Genomic DNA, 22,044 nt, shown 5'->3' with positions numbered 1-22,044 from the left:
CCCCTGCGGGCCACCAGTTTGGGAACACTGGCCTAGTCCCTATGAAACAGATTGTGGCAAATTTAAGTTATTACGTTATCAATTTTGTTCAAGAATATGATTTACAGTGCATTCGGAAAGTATTCAGACCCCTTGACTTTTTCCACATTTTGTTACGTTACAGACTTTTTCTATAATGGATTAAAATTGTTTTCCCCCTTAATCTACACACAATACCCCATAACGACGAAGCAAAAACAGGTTATGAAATGTTTGCAAATGTATAAAAAAAAACAAAAAAACATCACATTTACATAAGAATTCAGACGCTTTACTCAGTACTTTGTTGAAGCACCTTTGGCAGCGATTACAGCCTCAAGTCTTCTTGGGCATGACACTACAAGCTAGGCACACCTGTATTTGGGGAGTTTCTTCCATTCTTCTCTGCAGATCCTCTCAAGTTCTGTCAGGTTGGATGGGGAGCGTCGCTGCACAGCTATTTTCAGGTCTCTCAAGAGATGTTCAATTGGGTTCAAATCCAGGCTCTGGCTGATCCATTCAAGGACATTCAGAGACTTGTCCCGAAGTCACTCCTTCATTGTCTTGGCTGTGTTCTTAGGGTCGTTGTCCTGTTGGAAGGTGAACCTTCGCCCCAGTCTGAGGTCCAGAGTGCTCTGAGCAGGTTTTCATCAAGGATCTCTGTACTTTACTCCATTCATCTTTCCCTCGATCCTGACTAGTCTCCCAGTCCCTGCAGCTGAAAAACATCCTCAGCATGATGCTGCTACCCCCATTCTTCACCGTAGGGATGGTGTCAGGTTTCATCCATATGTGACGCTTGGCATTCAGGCCAAAGAGTTCAATCTTGGTTTCATCAGACCAGAGAATCTTGTTTCTCATAGTCCGAGAGTCCTTTAGGTGCCTTTTGGCAAACTCCAAGCGGGCTGTCATGTGCCTTTTACTGAGGAGTGGCTTCCATCTGGCCACTCTATGATAAAGGCTTGATTGGTAGAGTGCTGCAGAGATGGTTGTCCTTCTGGAAGGTTCTCCCATCTCCACAGAGGAACTCTGGAACTCGGTCAGAGTGACCATCGGATTCCTGGTCACCTCCCTTCTTCCCTTGCTCAGTTTGGCCGGGCAGCCAGCTCTAGGAAGAGTCTTGGGGAGTCTTGGTGACCTTCAATGCTGCACAATCCTGTCTCGGAGCTCTACAGACAATTCCTTCGACCTCATGGCTTGGTTTTTGCTATGACATGCACTGTCAACTGTGGGACTTTGTATAGACTAAAGGTCGACCGATGAAATTTCAAACGCCGATACCGATTATTGGAGTACCATTTTTTATTTATACAGTGCTGTGAAAAGTATTTGCCCCCTTCCTGATTCCTTGCACATTTAAATGTTTCAGATCAAACAAATTTTAATATTACACAAAGATAACCAAAGTAAACACAAAATGCAGTTATGTGATTTTTATTTGATTTATTAAGGGGAAAAAGCCGAACCTTCATGGCCCTATGTGACAAAGTAATGACAAATCGTGAATTTACTGTGGTTAATCACATTTTTTGGAAAGCTGAGTTCAATTTCACTAGCCACACCCAGGCTTGATTACTGCCAGACCTGTTGAATCAAGAAATCACTTAAAAAGAACCTGTCTGACAAAGTGAAGTAGGCCCAAAAAATCTCAAAAAGCAAGACATCATGCAAAAACAATTCAGGAACAGATGAGAAAAAGTAATTGACATATATCGGTCTGGAAAGGGTTACAGAGCCATTTCTAAAGCTTTGGGACTCCAGCGAACCACGGTGAGAGCTATTATCCACAAATGGAGAAAATATGGAACAGCGGTGAACCTTCCCAGGAGTGGCCGGCCTACCAAAATTACCCCAAGAGCGCAGCGACGACTCATCCAAGAGGTCACAAAAGAACCCACAACAACATCTAAAGAACTGCAGGCCTCACTTGCCTCAGTTAAGGTCAGTGTTCATGACTCAACCATAAGAAAGAGACTGGGCAAAAATGGCATCCATGGCAGAGTTCCAAGGAGAAAACCACTGCTGACCAAAAATAACAAAGGCTCGTCTCACTTTTGGCAAAAAGCATCTTGACCTTAAAAAAGGTGGTTCATGCTCGAAAATCCTCCAATGTGGCTGAATTAAAACAATTCTGCAAAGAGTGGGCCAAAATTCCACAGCGATGTGAAAGACTCATTGCCAGTTATCGCAAACGCTTGATTGCAGTTGTTGCTGCGGAGGCTGCTGGCACAACCAGTTATTAGGTTTAGGGGGCAATTACCTTTTCACATAGGGCCATGAAGGTTTGGATAGCTTTTTTCCCTTAATAAAATCACTTAAACAGCATTTTGTGTTTACTTGGGTTATCTTTGTGTAATATTTACATTTGTTTGACGATCTGAAACATTTAAGTGTGACAAATGTGAGAAAAAAAAGAAATCAGGAAGGGGGCAAATACTTTTTCACAGCACTAATATATATACAGTGGGGAGAACAAGTATTTGATACACTGCCGATTTTGAAGGTTTTCCTACTTACAAAGCATGTAGAGGTCTGTAATTTTTATCATAGGTACACTTCAACTGTGAGAGACGGAATCTAAAACAAAAATCCCAAAAATCACATTGTATGATTTTTAAGTAATTAATTTGCATTTTATTGCATGACATAAGTATTTGATCACCTACCAACCAGTAAGAATTCCGGCTCTCACAGACCTGTTAGTTTTTCTTTAAGAAGCCCTCCTGTTCTCCACTCATTACCTGTATTAACTGCACCTGTTTGAACTTGTTACCTGTATAAAAGACACCTGTACACACACTCAATCAAACAGACTCCAATCTCTCTACAATGGCCAAGACCAGAGAGCTGTGTAAGGACATCAGGGATAAAATTGTAGACCTGCACAAGGCTGGGATGGGCTACAGGACAATAGGCAAGCAGCTTGGTGAGAAGGCAACAACTGTTGGCGCAATTATTAGAAAATGGAAGAAGTTGAAGATGACGGTCAACCACCCTCGGTCTGGGGCTCCATGCAAGATCTCACCTCGTGGGGCATCAATGATCATGAGAAAGGTGAGGGATCAGCCCATAACTACACGGCAGGACCTGGTCAATGACCTGAAGAGAGCTGGGACCACAGTCTCAAAGAAAACCATTAGTAACACACTACACCGTCATGGATTGAAATCCTGCAGCGCATGCAAGGTCCCCCTGCTCAAGCCAGCGCATGTCCAGGCCCGTCTGAAGTTTGTCAATGACCATCTGGATGATCCAGAGGAGGAATGGGAGAAGGTCATGTGGTCTGATGAGACAAAAATAGAGCTTTTTGGTCTAAACTCCACTCGCCGTGTTTGGAGGAAGAAGAAGGTTGAGTACAACCCCAAGAACACCCTCCCAACCGTGAAGCATGGAGGTGGAAACATCATTCTTTGGGGATGCTTTTCTGCAAAGGGGACAGGACGACTGCACCATATTGAGGGGAGGATGGATGGGGCCATGTATCGCGAGATCTTGGCCAAAAACCTCCTTCCCTCAGTAAGAGCATTGAAGATGGGTCGTGGCTGGATCTTCCAGCATGACAACGACCCGAAACACACAGCCAGGGCAACTAAGGAGTGGCTCCGTAAGAAGCATCTCAAGGTCCTGGAGTGGCCTAGCCAGTCTCCAGACCTGAACCCAATAGAAAATCTTTGGAGGGAGCTGAAAGTCCGTATTGCCCAACGACAGCCCCGAAACCTGAAGGATCTGGAGAAGGTCTGTATGGAGGAGTGGGCCAAAATCCCTGCTGCAGTGTGTGCAAACCTAGTCAATAACTACAGGAAACGTATGATCTTTGTAATTGCAAACAAAGGTTTCTGTACCAAATATTAAGTTCTGCTTTTCTGATGTATCAAATACTTATGTCATGCAATAAAATGCAAATTAATTACTTAAAAATCATACAATGTGATTTTTGGGATTTTTGTTTTAGATTCCGTCTCTCACAGTTGAAGTGTACCTATGATAAAAATTACAGACCTCTACATGCTTTGTAAGTTGGAAAACCTGCAAAATCGGCAGTGTATCAAATACTTGTTCTCCCCACTGTATATATATATTTGTTGTTGCAATAATGACAGCTACAACAACTGAATGAACAATTAACCCTTATTTTAACTTAATGTAATACATAAAATCTATTTAGTCTCAAATAAATAAACATGTTCAATTTGGTTTAACTTTTACTGCCTCAGAAACCCGGATCCGGGAGCACCCCCCACCCCCCACACACTGATTAGCATAGATAGCATAGCTTCAGAAGTAGATAGTAGCATCTAAATATCATTAAATCACAAGTCCAAGACACCAGATGAAAGATACAGATCTTGTGAATAAAGCCACCATTTCAGATTTTTAAAATGTTTTACAGGGAAGACAAAATATGTAAATCTATTAGCTAAACACGTTAGCAAAATACACCACTATTCTAACTCCATCAGTTTCTTACTCCTTCAGGTGCTATCACCAATTCGGCTCAACTAAGATATTGATAGCCAATAACCTATAAAAAAAACCATCAGATGACAGTCTGATAACATATTCATGGTATAGGATAGTTTTTGTTAGAAAAAAGTGCATATTTCAGGTAGAAATCACAGTTTACAATTGCACCGACCATCACAAATCCACTAGAATTACTAGATAGAGCAACGTGTATGACCAATTTACTCATCATAAAACATTTCATAAGAATAGACAAAGCATAGCAATGGAAAGACCCAGATCTTGTGATTCCAGACAATATTTCAGATTTTCTAAGCGTTTTACAGCGAAAACACAATAAATCGATAAGTTAGCATACTACATGTGAAAACGTTACCAGAGCATCGATTCCAGCCAAAGAGCGCTATAACGTAATCACCGCCAAAAGATATTAATTTTTTCACTAACCTTCTCAGAATTCTTCCGATGACACTCCTGTAACATCATTTTACAACATACATATACAGTTTGTTCGAAAAGGTGCATATTTAGCCATACAAAACCGTGGTTACACAATGAAAATACTAGGAAATCAAGCCTCAATATGTCTGACGTCATCTATCAGAGTGATCTAGTTTAATTAAAAGCTAATCATATACTTGACTAAAAAATACAGGGTTGACAGGAATCGAAAGACAAATTAGTTCTTAATGCAACCGCTGATTTACATTTTTAAAATTATCCTTACTTTTCAATACAGGGTTGGCCAAGTGAAGCTATACAAAACAAAATGGCGAAAAATGCGTTTAAAATATTTCGACAGAAACACGGTTTATCATATTAAATATTGCTTACTTTGAGCTGATCTTCCATCATATTCTTGGGCAATGTATCCTTTCTATGTTATAAACGTCTTTTGGTCGATAGATGTCCTCTGTCCTTCGAAATGTCCACTAACAACGACCGAGACCGCGAAACGTTCCCAAAGCTAGAAAGTGCACGACAAATAAATTCCTCAGAATCGCACTAAACGGATATAAATTGCTATAAAACGTTTCAAATTAACTACATTATGATGTTTTTAACAACTATAACGACTGAAAACATGACCGGAGAAATATAGCTGGTTAGAAAACGATTTGGAACGAGACAGGTCCGATGGCCTTCACGCTTGAGGCGCACGTTGAGAAAGAGGGGTCTCTGTACATTTTTGTCATTTATAATGGCTGTGAACGTCCCATCGAGTTCATTGAAAACGTGATGACGTACAGACACCCAGAGGAAGACGTAGGTAGTGTCGGTTTCTTCATAGCATTCACTGTGGCCTTATAAACAGACCCCAGATCAGAGGTAAAAATTTCTGAAATCTGAACCCTGTCATGAAAAGTGCTGTAAAAATTGTTCTGTACCACTCAGAGACAAAATTTCAACTCCTATAGAAACTATAGACTGTTTTCTATCCAATAATAACAATAATATGCATATTGTACGATCAAGAATTGAGTACGAGGCAGTTTAATTTGGAAATGTAAAAAAAAAAATAATGCTAACAGCTCCCCCTATTGACAAAAGGTTAATTAAATAATGCAAAAACAGTGTTGGAGAAGAAAGTAAAAGTACAATATGTGCCATGTTAAAAAGCTAACGTTTAAGTTCCTTGCTCAGAACATATGAAAGCTGGTGGTTCAATATTCCCAGTTGAGAAGTTTTAGGTTGTAGTTATAGGAATTATGACACGTCAACTATTTCTCTCTATACCATTTGTATTTCATATACCTTTAACTATTGGATGTTCTTATAGGCACTTTAGTATTGCCAGCCTAATCTCGGGAGTTGATAGGCTTGAAGTCATAAACAGCGCTGTGCTTCAAGCATTGCTAAGAGCTGCTCGCAAACGCACTTTATGCTGTTTGAATGAATGCTTACAAGCCTGCTGCTGCCTACCACCACTCAGTCAGACTGCTCTATCAAATTATAGACTTAATTATAATAAACAAAGAAATACAAGCCACAGGTCATTAATATGGTCAAATCCAGAAACTATCATTTCGAAAACAAAACGTTTATTCTTTCAGTGAAATACGGAACCATACCATATTTTGTCAAATGGGTGGCAACCCTAAGTTTAAATATCGCTGTTACATTGCACAACCTTCAATGTTATGTCATAATTATGTAAAATTCTGGCAAATTAATTACGGTCTTTGTTAGGAAGAAACACAGTTCGCTACGAGCCAGGCGGCCCAAACTGTTGCATATACCCTGACTCTGCTTGCTCTGAACGCAAGAGAAGTGACACAATTTCCCTAGTTAAAATAAATAAATGCATGTTAGCAGGCAATGTTAACTAAATATGCAGGTTAAAAAATATATACTTCCGTGTATTGATTTTAAGAAAGGCATTGATGTTTATGGTTAGGTACATTTGTGCAACGAATGCGCTTTTTTCGTGAATGCGCTTTTATTAAATCACCACGTTTGGCAAAGTTGAAGTAGGCTGTGATTCGATTATAAATTAACAGGCGCCGCATTGATTATATGCAAAGCAGGACAAGCTAGTTAACCTTTTCTCAATAGGGGGTGCTGTTTACACTTTGAAGATTTTTCGTTCCCAGATTAAACTGCCTCGTACTCAATTCTTGCTCGTACAATATGCATATTATTATTACTATTGGATAGAAAACACTCTAGTTTCTAAAACCGTTTGAATTATTTCTCTGAGTGAAACAGAACTCATTCTGCAGCTCACTTCCTGTCAAGAAGTGAGATTTCTGAAATTGAGGTCTCTGTTCCAGGGTCGGTTTATAAATTCCCTTATAAGCTATGGGGCTACATGCACTGCATACGCCTTCCCCTAGATGTCAGTAAGCGGTGAGACTTTGAATGGAGCGGATAGCACCATCTGGGGGAGTATAAAACCTCTTGGAACGGAAGTACCGACCTTTTCGACGAGGCGCCTGACGCAGGAGGGAAACCGGTATGGCGTCTTCAAAAGCTTTCGGTTTAGCAGTTCTTTATCTCCGGCTCTGATTTAATTTGTTTTTTGTCTTAAAAACTTCATAAGGTAGTTAATTTAAACCGACTTATAGCAGTTTATAGCGATTTTCTGGGGTTTCTTTGTCAGGCGTTATCACGAGTTGGGCACCTCTCCGGTACATCGGCGTTAGCAGCTAATTTCTACAGGAGTAGAGGACATCTTTCAACCAAAAGACGATTGTTCTGGACAAAGGACCACTTGCCCAAGATTCTGATGGAAGATCATCCAAAAGTAAGAGCTATTTATGATGTTAATTCGTATATCCGTATATCCGTCTTTCGGATGGGACGTTAAACGGGTGTCCTGACTCTCTGAGGTCATTAAAGATCCCATGGCACTTATCGTAAGAGTAGGGGTGTTAACCCCGGTGTCCTGGCTAAATTCCCAATCTGGCCCTCAACCATCACGGTCACCTAATAATCCCCAGTTTACAATTGGCTCATTCATCCCCCTCCTCTCCCCTGTAACTATTCCCCAGGTCGTTGCTGCAAATGAGAACGTGTTCTCAGTCAACTTACCTGGTAAAATAACGGATAAATAAAAAAATAAAAATAAAAATATCTGTGGAAAGATGTAAAATTATTAGTTCGCCATTGATTTAGGTATGGTCTCGCTGTAACGCAAGCTGAATGTCGAGTAACGTTAATTTTAAAAATCTAACACAGCGGTTGCATTAAGAACTAATGTGTCTTTTATTTGCTGTCCAACCTGTATTTTTTAGTCAAGTTTACGATTAGATTAGGTGTCTCTCCAAGATGGCGCCGGCCAGATTGATTAGTAGCAACATTTCAGGCACATTGTATAACCACGATTTGTGCTGCTAAATATGCACATTTTCGAACAAAACCTATATGCATTGTGTAATATGATGTTACAGGACTGTCATCTGATGAAGTATATCAAGGTTAGTCAAATTATATATCTTTTGCTGGATTGTTACGATCGCTAACCTTTGCTACTGGTAAACGGCTTGTGTTTCCGGCTATTGTGGTAAGCTAATATAATGCTAAATTGTGTTTTCGCTGTAAAACACTTAAAAAATCTGACATATTGGCTGGATTCACAAGATGTTGGTCTTTCATTTGCTGTACGCTGTGTATTTTTCAGAAATGTTTTATGATGAGTATTTCGGTATTTGACGTTGGTCTCTGTAATTATTCTGGCTGCTTCGGCACTATTTCAGATTGCAGCTGCAATGTAGAACTGTGATTTATACCTGAAATATGCACATTTTTCTAAAAAAACATATGCTATACAATAAATATGTTATCAGACTGTCATCTGATGAAGTTGTTTCTTGGTTAGTGGCTATATATATCTTTATTTGGTCGAAATTGTGATAGCTACCTATGCAGGGAAAAAAAATTGTCTTTTGCTATCGTGGTTAGCTAATAGATTTACATATTGTGTCTTCCCTGTAAAACATTTTAAAAATCAGAAATGATGGCTGGATTCACAAGATGTGTATCTTTCATCTGGTGTCTTGGACTTATGATTTAATGATATTTAGATGCTAGTATTTACTTGTGACGCTATGCTAGGCTATGCTAGTCAGCTTTTTTACTGTGGGGGGTGCTCCCGGATCCGGGATTGGGACCAATTAGAAGTTAACCTAGTAATATCATAAACCATGTGTAGTTAACTAGTGATTATGTGAAGATTGATTGTTTTTTTATAAAGATAAGTTTAATGCTAGCTAGCAACTTACCGTGGCTCCTTTTGACGCTGCACTCGTATAACAGGTGGTCAGCCTGCCACGCAGTTTCCTCGTGGATTGCTATGTAAATCGGCCATAATCTGCATTTAAAAAGGCCGATTACCGATTGTTATGAAAACTTGAAATCGGCCATGCCGATTAATCGGTCGACCTCTAGTATACAGGTGTGTGCCTTTCCAAATCAATTGAATTTACCACAGGTGGACTCCAATCAAGTTGTAGAAACATCCCAAGGATGATCAATGGAAACAGGATGCACCTGAGCTCAATTGAGTCTCATAGCAAAGGGTCCGAATACTTTATTTTTTTAAACATTTGCATAGATTTCTAAAAACCTGTTTTTGCTTTATCATTATGAGGTATTGTGTGTAGGGTGATGAGGACAAAATGTATTTAATCCACTTTAGAATAAGGCTGTCACCTAAAAAAAAAAAAGTGGGAAAGGGAAGGGGTCTGAATACTTTCTCAATGCTCTGTAGATAACGCACAAAACACGACTTGGTACATGATCGCTGACATTCACGCTTCTCTGTAAAAAAACAGTGTGAATTATGAAACTAATGAAGGCTAGATAAATCACATAGCCTAATTTGTGTAGCCTAGCCTACAAACCAAGGGTTTTGCTGCATCCTGTCATTGTGTAGAACGCACCAGAGATTATAGGCTATGAACATTACTGCTGAGGACCCCCAAAGAAATATTCCTTCCTCTTGTGGGCTCACAGACACATGCACACATACAAACCTGCTCCTCCAAGCAATGTTTCCAGGACAACCATACAGGGAGTAATAAGCTTGTCCTTAAGATCAGATGCGATCCCTATATCGTGACTGATGGATAGATTAATAGTCCTACCTGCTTATAGTCAAGCAGCGCAGACTAGAGCTTTTTTTTTATGAACCTCAAATTCCTTCAAGTCACTGTGTCTCGATACAAAAAAATAAAACATCTTAAACCCTTACCATGTTTGTCCTCTGTTGTTGCCTGCCTTTGTTTGCTGAAATCCAGGGCTTGACAAACTTTTTTTTGTGCCACGTAGGACAGATATTTTACTTGTCCAAAAGCCAAGTCAATTGGAGTCTGGGTAGCCAGTTAATGGTTGGCCACCCTTGGTTTGCGTTTACACAGGCAGCCCAATTCAAATATTTTTCCCAGTAATTGGTATTTTGTACAATCACATCAGATCTTTTCACATCTGATTGGTCAAAAGACAAATTAGTGAAATAAATATTAGAATTCGGCTGCCTGTGTAAACGCAGCCTTGGTGGCCAATAAAATACTCCAACATTACAATTACAACCAAATAAATACTTTATATGCCTTTATAAAATAATTCTCTCCTGGGCTCAAAATAAAAGGGGGCATCCAGTCATCCCCGGGACAATAAAAAAAATATATATTTACGGTTCAAAACAGACTCTGGGATGACAGATCCAAAATTCATATAACCACTGCACATAAATATTTTTAAAAAATCAAATGAGGCTGATGCAAAAGATCAAAAGACCATTTTGCTTAAAAATATCAATAAAGTTGTATTAATTCATTTTTAATTGTTGTATTTTAACCCCCTTTTCGATCTTGTCTCATCGCTGCAACTCCCCAACGGGCGGCAAAGGTTGAGTCATGCATCCTCTGAAACATGACCCACCAAACAGCGCTTCTTAACAGCCACCCACTTAACCCGGAAGCCAGCCGCACCAATGTGTCGGAGGAAACACCATTCAGATAGAGCGCGATGAGCCAAGTAAAGCCCCCCCCCGGCCAAACCCTCCCCTAACCCGGACAACACTGGGCCAATAGTGCACCGCCCTATGGGACTCCCGATCAAGGCCGGTTGTGATACTGCCTGGGATCGAACCCAGGTCTGTAGTGACGTCTCTAGCACAGCGACGCAGTGTCTTGGGCCTCCCAAGTGGAGCAGCAGTCTATTACTTCGTATTATAAGCTCAACAATGCGCATATGTTCCAAAATGCAATTAGTGGGAAAACACAGTTCTCAAAAGAGCACCGCACAAGCGAGCGGTTTCATATGACAGATTACAATATCTCTTAGAAATTAAGAAAGAGGGAGATCTACAGACGCATGGGATATTTAACTAATATAACTAGGATTATGCCTTTGGCTTTTATAGTCCATAAAATAAAAATTCTGGTTTCAATGGCATATTAAGTGTTTATAAAATAATTCCCTCAACATTTTTATGGTCGTATTTCAGCTAGGCTACTTTGACACAAGGTAAGACATGCTTCATAAAATGACAAATGTCTAGGTTATAAACAATTCCATTTATGGTTAAATAGTTACAAAATGCTGACGGACTCTGCTCAGACTGAAGGTGTGTGATGTGCGGTGCGCAACAGGCATGGTCCTACACTTTCTGTTCTTGTGTAAATTTGATCTGAACGAACCGTGCCTCGAGTCGACCTGTATGTTGACAACAAAGAAATCAAGCATTTAGATGTTAATGTTAACTATCCTTCATTACATTTGTCAAACATGACTGGCGTTTAGCCTGTAGTTATGTAATTAAGTCGCTCAGCATTGGTTTGGACATAAAACTAGCCAACATGCATATCACCTACACTTTGACATGTAGGCTTTTTTGGTTCACATGAATAGATTTTAATATTATCCAATTCTGATCTGAATAATTGTTTAATGATTTGTGTGTGACTTTCTTTACTTGTCCATTCGGACAATTTAAATCTATATTATTCTTGTCCGACTATTTAATAAAAAAAATATTATTATTTATTTTTGTACTTATCCCAGACAAGAGGACAAGCGTTAAGTTCAAGCCCTGAAATCCATAATTTTTAATAAAGTGTTAAATCAAATACAACCAGTGACTGATTCTAGATCTGATAGGTTGGAGGACGTCCTCCGGAAGTCATGATAACTACTGTGTAAGTCTATGGAAGGGGGTGAGAACCACCATGGGCCTCCTAGGTTTTGTACTTAAGTCAATTTACCCAGAGGATGGAAAATAGCTGTCCTCTGGTTACACCATGGTGCTACCCTAGAGCAGGGGTTCCCAAACTTTCACACAGGCCACCCTTCTAATATCGGGGAACACCCTGCGCATGCCACGTTTATTTCTATGGGCACAAGCACTGTTCGTGACAAACTGTTCTTAACCCTTTTGTTGGCAGAGAGAACATTTTGCAGGTTTAAAACTTTTTTCCTGCAATTCTATACATTTTGCCATGGATCAGTGGCAATGCGTCATTCAGGGCAGTTTTGCATGTTATTTTGGCCTTAATACGTGTCACAAATCAGTTTGCAAACAATATAAAAAAGCCGCATACAAACATGGTCTCTTTTCTGTTTTCTTGAGTAAGGCAGCTCCAAAGTGCAGGTGTTCAGCCTAGCTCAGCCTGCTTTCTGTGGTGGTGGGGCAGACAGTAGAAAATACGGAGCGTAGGGGTTGGTAATGTTCTCTAGTTGCACTGTGATTGGCTCAATGTTCTGTCACTCATGGGGACTAAGTCACCGCAAAATCTATGAGTAGCGCTCGAAAATTCAAGCTGCCATAGACTTACATTAGAAGTGCCCATCCAAGAAGGCTCAAGGTCATGGCCACAGATAAAATGACATCAAATCACGTTATATCTATCGTAGCTTTGATTGGACTGATCATGTCAACATCTTACTTTCAAAATCTTAGCTAGCAAACTAGACAAGCAGTCATCATCACGCATTAAGTCGGCAATCTACTGGCAAATCCTTTTCCATCCGTGTCATTTGAAGATAAAACGTATCGGTGCTCATCGGTCATAAACATTACACAACAAGTTGGAAATTGCAAATTCAACATTAACTTCTCTGGGATATGTGGGACGGTAGCGTCCCACTTGGCCAAAAGCCAGAAAAAAATGTAGCGCGCCAAATTCAAATATATTACTATAAAAATCAATCTTTCATGAAATCACACATGAAAGACACCAAATTAAAGCTACACATGTTGTGAATCCAGCCAACATGTCTGATTTCAAAACGGATTTACAGCGAAAGCACACCAAACGATTATGTTAGCTCAGTACATAGCCACAGAAAAACACAGCCATTTTCCCAGCAAAAGATAGTAGTCACAAAAAGCCGAAAGAGATAAAATTAATCACTAACCTTTGATGATCTTCATCAGATGACACTCATAGGACATCATGTTACACAATACATTTATGTTTTGTTCGATAATGTGCATATTTATATCCACAAATCTCGGTTTACAGTGGCGCCATGTTCAGAAATGCCTCCAAAATATCCGGAGAAATTGCAGAGAGCCATGTCAAATAACAGAAATACTCATCATAAACTTTGATGAAAGATAAATGTTTTACATAGAATTAAAGATACACTTGTTCTTAATGCAACCGCTGTGTCAGATTTCAAAAAAACTTTACGTAAAAAGCACACCATGCAATAATCTGAGACGGCGCTCAAAAATAACAACATTTCTCCGCCATGTTGGAGTCAACAGAAATACGAAATTACATCATAAATATTCCCTTACCTTTGATGACCTTCATCAGAATGCACTCCCAGGAATCCTAGTTCCACAATAAATCGTTGTTTTGTTCGATAATGTCCATTACTTATGTCTAATAGAGTAAACGGCCTGCTCCTCAGTCCCAGTTACTAATATATGCATATTATTATTAGTATTGGATAGAAAACACTCTGAAGTTTCTAAAACTTTTTGAATGATGTCTGTGAATATAACAGAACTCATATGACAGGCAAAAACCCGAGAAAAAAAATCAAACCAGGAAGTGGGACATTGAGGTTTGTAGGTATTCAAGTCTTTGCCTATCCAATATACAGTGTAAAATTTGGTCCGATGGCACTTCCTAAGGCTTCCACTAGATGTCAACAGTCTTTAGAATCTTGTTTCAGGCTTCTATTGTAAAGGGGGAGTGAATAAGAGCTGTTTGAGTCAGGTGTCTGGCAGAATGCCATGAGCTCAGTCAGGCGTGTGACCGTGAGAGTTAGCTGCGTTCCTTTTCCTTTCTAAAGACAAAAGGAATTGTCCGGTTGGAATATTATTGAAGATTTATGATAAACATCCTAAAGACTGATTCTATACATCGTTTGACATGTTTCTACGAACTGTAATGGCACTGTCGTCTGAACTAAGTGCCTGCGCCGTGTGAATTTGGATTTGTGAACTAGACGCGAACAAAAAGGAGGTATTTGGACATAAATGGTGGACTTTATCGAACAAAACAAAAAATGTATTGTGGAACTGGGATTCCTGGGAGTGCATTCCGATGAAGATCATGAAAGGTAAGTGAATATTTATAATGCTATTTCTGACGTCTGTTGACTCCACAACATGGCAGGTATCTGTATGGCTTGTTTTGGTCTGAGCCTCTGGCAGTCTATGGGGTACCACAGGGTTCAATTCTCGGGCTGACTCTTTTCTCTGTATATATCAATGATGTCGCTCTTGCTGCGGGTAATTCCCTGATCCACCTCTACGCAGACGACACCATTCTGTATACATCTGGCCCTTCTTTGGACACTGTGTTAACAAACCTCCAAACGAGCTTCAATGCCATACAACATTCCTTCCGTGGCCTCCAACTGCTCTTAAACGCTAGTAAAACCAAATGCATGCTCTTCAACCGTTCGCTGCCGGCACCCGCCCGCCCGACTAGCATAACTACCCTGGACGGTTCTGACCTAGAATATGTGGACAACTACCTAGGTGTCTGGCTAGACTGCAAACTGTCCTTCGACTCATATTAAACATCTCCAATCCAAAATCAAATCTAGAATCGGCTTTCTATTTAGCAACAAAGCCTCCTTCACTCACGCCGCCAAACTTACTCTAGTAAAACTGACTATCCTACCGATTCTTGACTTTGGCAATGTCATCTACAAAATAGCTTCTAATACTCTACTCAGCAAACTGGATGCAGTCTATCACAGTGCCATCCGTTTTGTTACCAAAGCCCCTTATACTACCCACCACTGCGACCTGTATGCTCTAGGTCGGCTGGCCCTTGCTACATATTCGTCGCCAGACCCACTGGCTCCAGGTCATCTATAAGTCTATGCTAGGTAAAGCTCCGCCTTATCTCAGCTCACTGGTGACGATAACACCCACCTGTAGCACGCGCTCCAGCAGGTATATCTCACTGGTCATCCCCAAAGCCAACAGCTCCTTTGGCCACCTTTCCTTCCAGTTCTCTGCTGCCAGAGACTGGAACGAATTGCAAAAGTCGCTGAAGCTGGAGACTTATTTTTCCCTCACTAACTTTAAACATCAGCTATCTGAGCAGCTAAATGATCGCTGCAGTTGTACATAGTCCATCTGTAAATAGCCCACCCAATCTACCTACCTCATCCCCATATTGTTTTTAATGTACTTTTCTGCTCTTTTGCACACCAGTATCTCTACTTGCACATCAGCATCTGCTCATTTATCACTCCAGTGTTAATCTGCTAAATTGTAATTACTTCGCTACTATGGCCTATTTATTGCCTACCTCCTCACGCCATTTGCACACACAGTATATAGACTTTCTTTTTTTCTATTGTGTTATTGACTGTACGCTTGTTTATTCCATGTGTAACTCTGTTGTTGTTTGTGTCACACTGCTTTGCTTTATCTTGGCCAGGTCGCAGTTGTAAATGACTAGCTTACCTGGTTGAACATTTTTGTTTTAAGGAATAGGTTTTGACTATGTTTAACTGGTAATGGGGACATACGTAAATGACAAAATAACTTTTTGGTCAGTGTGGTGTGTGTCTGTAACTTTTATTTAACTAGGCAAGCTAGTTAAGAACACATTTTTAATCACAATGACGGCCTACCCTGGACGACGCTGGACCAATTGTGCGCAGCCCTATGGGACTCCCAATCACAGCTGGATGTGATACAGCCTGGATTCGAACCAGGGACTGTAGTGACACATCTTGCACTGAGATGCAGTGCCTTAGACCCCTGCGTCCATGTGTGTGTGTTAAATAGTTAACTGTACTAGAATGTTTAAAAAGGCCGCTAAAATTTTAAATATCAGTTATCGGTATCGTTTTTTTGGGCAAGGAAAGATATCGGCCAAAAATGTCATATCGGTGCATCACTAGTCTAATACAAATTAAGTATGGCCTCTTAAGTGCTTGTCGTCCCCTTATGCCATAGTTTGTACATCTTAATTGTCAGTAGAAACCACATATGTTTAGGCAAGTCTGCCATATCAGCTATGTTTTTTTAAAGACAGTAAATGAGGCTGAATGAACTGTTTTGCTGCCAGACAAGGCTCCGCTGAGAGCCAGGTGTAGCAGTGGTAAGGATTCACTCCATGGTGCTGAAAAGAAAGCTCTGCTGTTGGGAACACATGATGTAGACCTTAACAGTTTGTGGGCACCGTTTGTCACTGTTATAGTGCAATTAATATATTGTTTTGTGGCTTTGCTTGCATGCATCAAAAATATATATATTCAGTTTGCCCCACCAAGATTTACATGCTAAAATCACCACTGCATGGGATGGATACTTTTTGTTATGCCATTTTAAAGCTAATTTCCTGCTATTCTACAAATTTTGCCATGTCTTGTGTGTTCATGTGATATTTAAATGACAAACATTACAACAAAATCAATGGGCAAAAAAAACTAGCCAAATTGTTTTTGCTGACATGGGCTTGTTGATCTGGAGATTTCTGATAAGTTATAAATAGCTCTCTAAGATCTGCAATGACTGACATGACAAGAGGAAAACTGCTGATGCACTACCCAATTAACGAAATTGCACCTTGTACATTCAACTATTACAACTTTCAGGAGTAAATTGAAAGCCGGACTGAGTTCCTTAAAAGTTCCCCTTCCCAGTATGGGAACCACTCCCATTCCGGCAGGTAGCCTGGTAGCCTAGCCGTTAAGAGCGCTGATTCAAATCCCAGACCTGGCAAGGAGGAAAAATTCTGCCCTTGAGCAAGGCAGTTAAACCCCAACAACTGCTTCCCGGACTTCGATTAAGGCAGCCCCCTGCACTTCTCTGATTCAGAGGTGTTGGGTTAAATGCGGAAGACACATTTTAGTTGAATACATTCAGTTGTGCAACTGACTAGGTATCCCTTTGCCCATAGAGGGTGCTGTTGAGGCCACTGTATACCATTGCAAAACAGTGCGTTTTAATCAGTTGAGCCTCCTCCTGCCTCACACACTTGTTATAAGATGAAGGAAAGGGAGAGAAGTCATAGGTATTTTATTAGGATCCCCATTAGCTGTTGCGAAAGCTGCACCTAACGTTACTCTTCCTGGGGTCCACACAAAACATGACATTAATAGACAACAGCTCAACAGAACTACATCAATAAAAAAAATTAGCCAACATATCAATACATAGACAAACTATCTAGGTCAAATAGAGTCTAGGCTAATAAATAGAAAGCAAGTCGTCCTACTTTTCCACTGCGTATCTCTTATCATTAAATGACGAGGCCGTCTGATTAGGCGCATGCATCGCTATAGACATGCTCCTTACGCGTTTCCTATTGGTCCATTCTCGGATGGTCTCCCTTTGTATACTACGCCAGGGTTTCCCAAACTCGGTCCTGGGGCACATTTTGGGTTTTGCCCTAGCACTATACAGCTGTTTCAAATAAGCAACGCTTGATAAGTTGGTTATTTGAATCAGCTGTGTAGTGCTATGCCAAAACGTGCACCCGGGGGGGGGCAGGACCGAGTTTGGGAAATCCTGTGCCACACTAGCTAACGCGTCTTATACCTAATCACGAGAATGATGCAAATACGGTTTAATAACCTAGTGAGCAGTAAACAGCCGGTTCCCCGGGTAAAGACTCACCTGCCCTGAGGAAGGAGAACAGACAGGACTCGATTCCCGTCAGGGTTAGAGTCCCCGTGTCGGTGAGGTTAGGGTTGGAAAGGCTACAGCCAAAGCTAAACCCGAAAATAACCTTAAAATGAAACCGAACGGAGCTCTAGATGTGTGTAGGTCCAGTTCTTAGTAGAAAATACCTATTCTTGTAGTCTACCACGACAGTGGAAGTCAGACAGCAATGTCTATAACTACAGAAGGATTTCGTCTTACATATGTACGGGCTTGACTGGAGACACAATAGCGCATGCTCAGGCCCTTGAAGTCCTTCCTCTGTCTCCTCCTTCAGAACCGTGCTTCAACCAATCGGAGGCGTTCGTACCTGTGATGCATGCCGGACTGTCATTCGGTGTGTTCATAGGGGACGCTGATTCTATAAACCTAGTCTACTCATTCTCCTCCTTCTTTCCTCCCTTCTCTCTCGCTTTCTCGGCACTCTCCGTTTCGCTAAGCTCATCTCTGCTGTCATTGTTATGAAAAAAATGGCGTCTTCCTCTTTCTCCCTTGGTCTGTGTATATTTGCGACGTTCTATATTGCCATCTAGTGGTCTTCTAGCCGTATCGCAGCAACATTACTTAATTTACCTATTCGCTGTGGACGTCCCAAGGATCCCTAATAGCAATGGCACCATGCTTCAGGATGCATGCGCCACAATCATGAGCATGCTGCCCAAATAGCGGTGATTGGGATTAGTTAACTACATGTAGTTCAACTAGTAGGCCTAGTTTAATTACATTTTGCTGTAGCTTGGTGGTAGTTGAATAAAATAAAATCTTGGTAGTGTTTTGACTAGTTCATATCTTTTTACCATGTAGTGGTGTCGCTAACTACTGGAACTACACACTCTTTTTTTGCAAAATAAAATATAGGTGGGTGAAGTAGGCAAGAATTTCCTTTCTTTTTCAGCATGAGACCTGCCTAAGATGAGACATTTTTGGTGTTTAATAGGATAAATTGCACATTATGTTAACATTGACTCCAGAGTGATCTGTCTTGCAATTTGTAGCCTATACATTTCAGATTGCAATTTGTAACATATCATGAAATAGATGATGGAATTCCACAAATTAATACATACCATACGACATGTAACATATCATAGTAATTGGAGTGTCCCGGATTTAAGTTTACTATGTTACGTCTTAACATGGGTCCAGGTTGGCCAAATAGGTCAACCAAAAGTGAAACACCCAAAACAAGACCAAGAGGGGGGAGAAACACAATACTGCTTTAATGTAGGCCTGCTAAAAAACTATGTCTCCAGATTGTATTGTGGACATCAGAAGCACTGTAATATTGTGCAATCCTCCTACTGTTGAAATGTGGACTGGGGCAATAACCACAGTTTCCTAATAGTTCAATTTCTCTATACTGCATGACTTTATGTGTGTGTGTGAGTGAGAAGAGAGAGAGAGCGCTCTAGGCCAGGCCATGCTGTCTGTGTATGCTTTAGTTCCATGGTCTGGTCTCTAGTCGGTTTCATTCATTCATGCCACACACACGAACATAACTAATCTGTTCTAGGCTAGGTCACACGAGCTATGTTGTTATGGGAGAGATGGAGAAAACCTCTGTTAAAACACTCTACTTCTGAGACAACATGTGATTTCCTAGAACAGGTCCACTGGGTACAGTATAGGGCCTTGGGATAGGGGCTATATTTAGGGCTTAAGTATGGGGGTATGATGGATGGGGTATGGGTGTGTGAATTGGGGCTGGGTATGGGGCTGTGTTTTCTGCAGTCTGAGCTGTCAACATGTTACAGATATAAATGGTGGTATTACCATATCAGGATTATGGTATAGTTATGGTATAGTTTTGCTGTCTCAGAATTGTCCCTGGTATCAATGAGAAAATGTAATGATACTTTATGCCACAGGAACACTGTTCCCATATTCACTACTGTATGTATATATGTAGTACAACAACAACAACAAACACATACCTTATCAGGGTTTAGGATAGGTAAGTATAGTGATGTCATCACTAGTGGCCAGTGCTCATACCTCAGATGATGACATCATAGATGTCCCAAATGGCACCCTATTCCCTTTATAGTGCACTACATTTGACCAGGGCCATGGCACCCTATTCCCTTTATAGTGCACTACTTTTGAAAGGGATTAGGGTGCCATTTGGGTCATTAACAAAGCAAAAACTCTGATGAGGGATTAAGAAGAGGGATCAAGCCCTAGCTGTATACTCTGTATTCCTCTGAGGATGGCTTTAGTTTACAACACATATAGATCTTAGTATATCTGTCTTATTATTATTACACATATTATAAGGTGGCACTGACATACTGTACATCTAAAGCTTATTCTGACTCGCGGGTCCGTTGGTGACAGAGCAGAACCAGCGACCCTCCCTGTGTCACTTAGAACTATGACCAGACGCAACCAGTAGGGGTAGAACCCACCGACCGTAGGAGTACCTCTACACTCCAGAACGGACTTGGAATTAACAAGATAACTGTAGGATCAAATGATCCAATAATACTTATATTAAACATGTTAGGCTACAATTATATCAATTAGTGTTCTGTAAGTGTTAAGAAAACATCCACACAGATTTTGTATGGCCTTAACTTTAACACCTGTTACCCATAGTGGAGTACAGGTGAGAGCTTGACACCTGGCTTTAGGACGCTATTATTATATATTACTGTCTATACATATCTACATACATACTGAGTTTTTCTTTAGTGATCTACAGTGACTATCTACATTTACAATCAATACATTCTCTTCTGGTGCATATTGTACAATATGAACAAGTCTTAGTGCAAGCAAATCACACATCACATCTGACAAACATGCTTCAGTTCTTTTCTTTTTAGTGTCTCTGTGGTGTTTGGTGCCGGTGCCCCTGCTTGGGATCAGTCCAGCTTTCTGTACGCTACATCAACTCTCTCAAACACTCTTCAGAGAAGTGTGTCAGTGTGTCCACAGATATCCTTTCCTGGCAAGCCTCTGCTGGGTGGGAAGGGTGTGTGTGTGCGTGCATGTGTTTGTACAGCATTTGTGAGTGTGGGAGATTGTGTGTGTGTGTGTACCACATGTGTAAGTGCAGACAGATAGTGTGTGTGTGTGTGTACAGAATGTGTAAGTGCCAAGACACTGTGTGTTATAGCTACAGCATCCTTATCTGGAGGCCAGCAACATCGTGATGAGTTTTTCTCCTCCATTTCCACTCTCACACATCTCTCTCCATCATTTGATTGGTAATTTGTCTTTTGGGTCCAATGAGGCGGCAGAGTACTAGAAGCTCATAGGATCAGCAGTGTTGAGCAGTTTGGTCCTTCTTACATTTTTCTTTGGGATGCTGAGAATCTTTAAAGTAGCAGAGTTCCCAGTGGCGCTCTTCTCTTTCTCTAGTGTTCTCTTTAGTCCTGAAGCAGTGGCTGGTTGAGACTAGTGCAGCAGTAAAGTAGTTTCTACACATGTACATATCTGTGGATTAGCTAATCCTATACATACTGCACTCGATGTAGTGTGTGTGTGTGTGTGTGTGTGTGTGTGTGTGTGTGTGTGTGTGTGTGTGTGTGTGTGTGTGTGTGTGTGTGTGTGTGTGTGTGTGTGTGTGTGTGTGTGTGTGTGTGTGTGTGTGTGTGTGTGTGTCTTGGGATTGAACAGAAATTGTATATAGACAGAAGTACAGGATCGGATGTTGGGGGAATGGCGTGGAACGTTCTGCTGGGGTCTAGAGCACGTTCTCAAAAAGCTGCATGGAGTTCATTATGTTCTCATCCTGAAACAGAAACATACAGGACAGAACATTGAGCGAAAGTCATGAGGCAGTTTTTTTGTTCACTTGGATTATTAGTCTATGAACTAAAACATTCAGCAAATCTCCCACTGACATCTACATAACACTTTACTTGGAGGGGTTATTCATAAGACATTCACAACACCTTTATGAAACCAGTCATAACACCTTCATGAGTATTGCAGTATGATTCATAACCTTCATAACA

At 40.7% G+C, this 22,044-nt stretch overlaps 2 protein-coding genes across 3 annotated transcripts in view; both read right to left on the bottom strand.

Moving 5' to 3' along the window:
* Positions 1-18,441, bottom strand: part of LOC139545909 (solute carrier family 23 member 2-like) — an 81,085-nt gene extending 62,644 nt beyond the window's left edge. The window contains exon 1 of one of the 2 annotated variants that reach the window (XM_071354128.1): positions 18,035-18,441. The gene's annotated coding sequence lies outside the window, so the exon portion shown is untranslated. The remainder of the gene's footprint in view (positions 1-18,034) is intronic. The other variant, XM_071354129.1, reaches the window with a different exon arrangement.
* Positions 18,442-18,995: 554 nt separating this feature from the next.
* The window catches only part of LOC139545908 (calsenilin-like), a 72,404-nt gene continuing 69,355 nt past the window's right edge, over positions 18,996-22,044 (bottom strand). Inside the window, exon 9 of the mRNA XM_071354127.1 lies at positions 18,996-21,818. Coding sequence (XP_071210228.1) covers positions 21,771-21,818 — 48 coding nt within the window. The 3' untranslated portion in view covers positions 18,996-21,770. The remainder of the gene's footprint in view (positions 21,819-22,044) is intronic.

Source organism: Salvelinus alpinus, chromosome 19 (assembly GCF_045679555.1).
Source record: "Salvelinus alpinus chromosome 19, SLU_Salpinus.1, whole genome shotgun sequence".
Taxonomy (NCBI): domain Eukaryota; kingdom Metazoa; phylum Chordata; class Actinopteri; order Salmoniformes; family Salmonidae; genus Salvelinus; species Salvelinus alpinus.
Note: the sequence above shows the minus strand (reverse complement) of the source record. Positions and strands in the feature narration are given on the sequence as shown.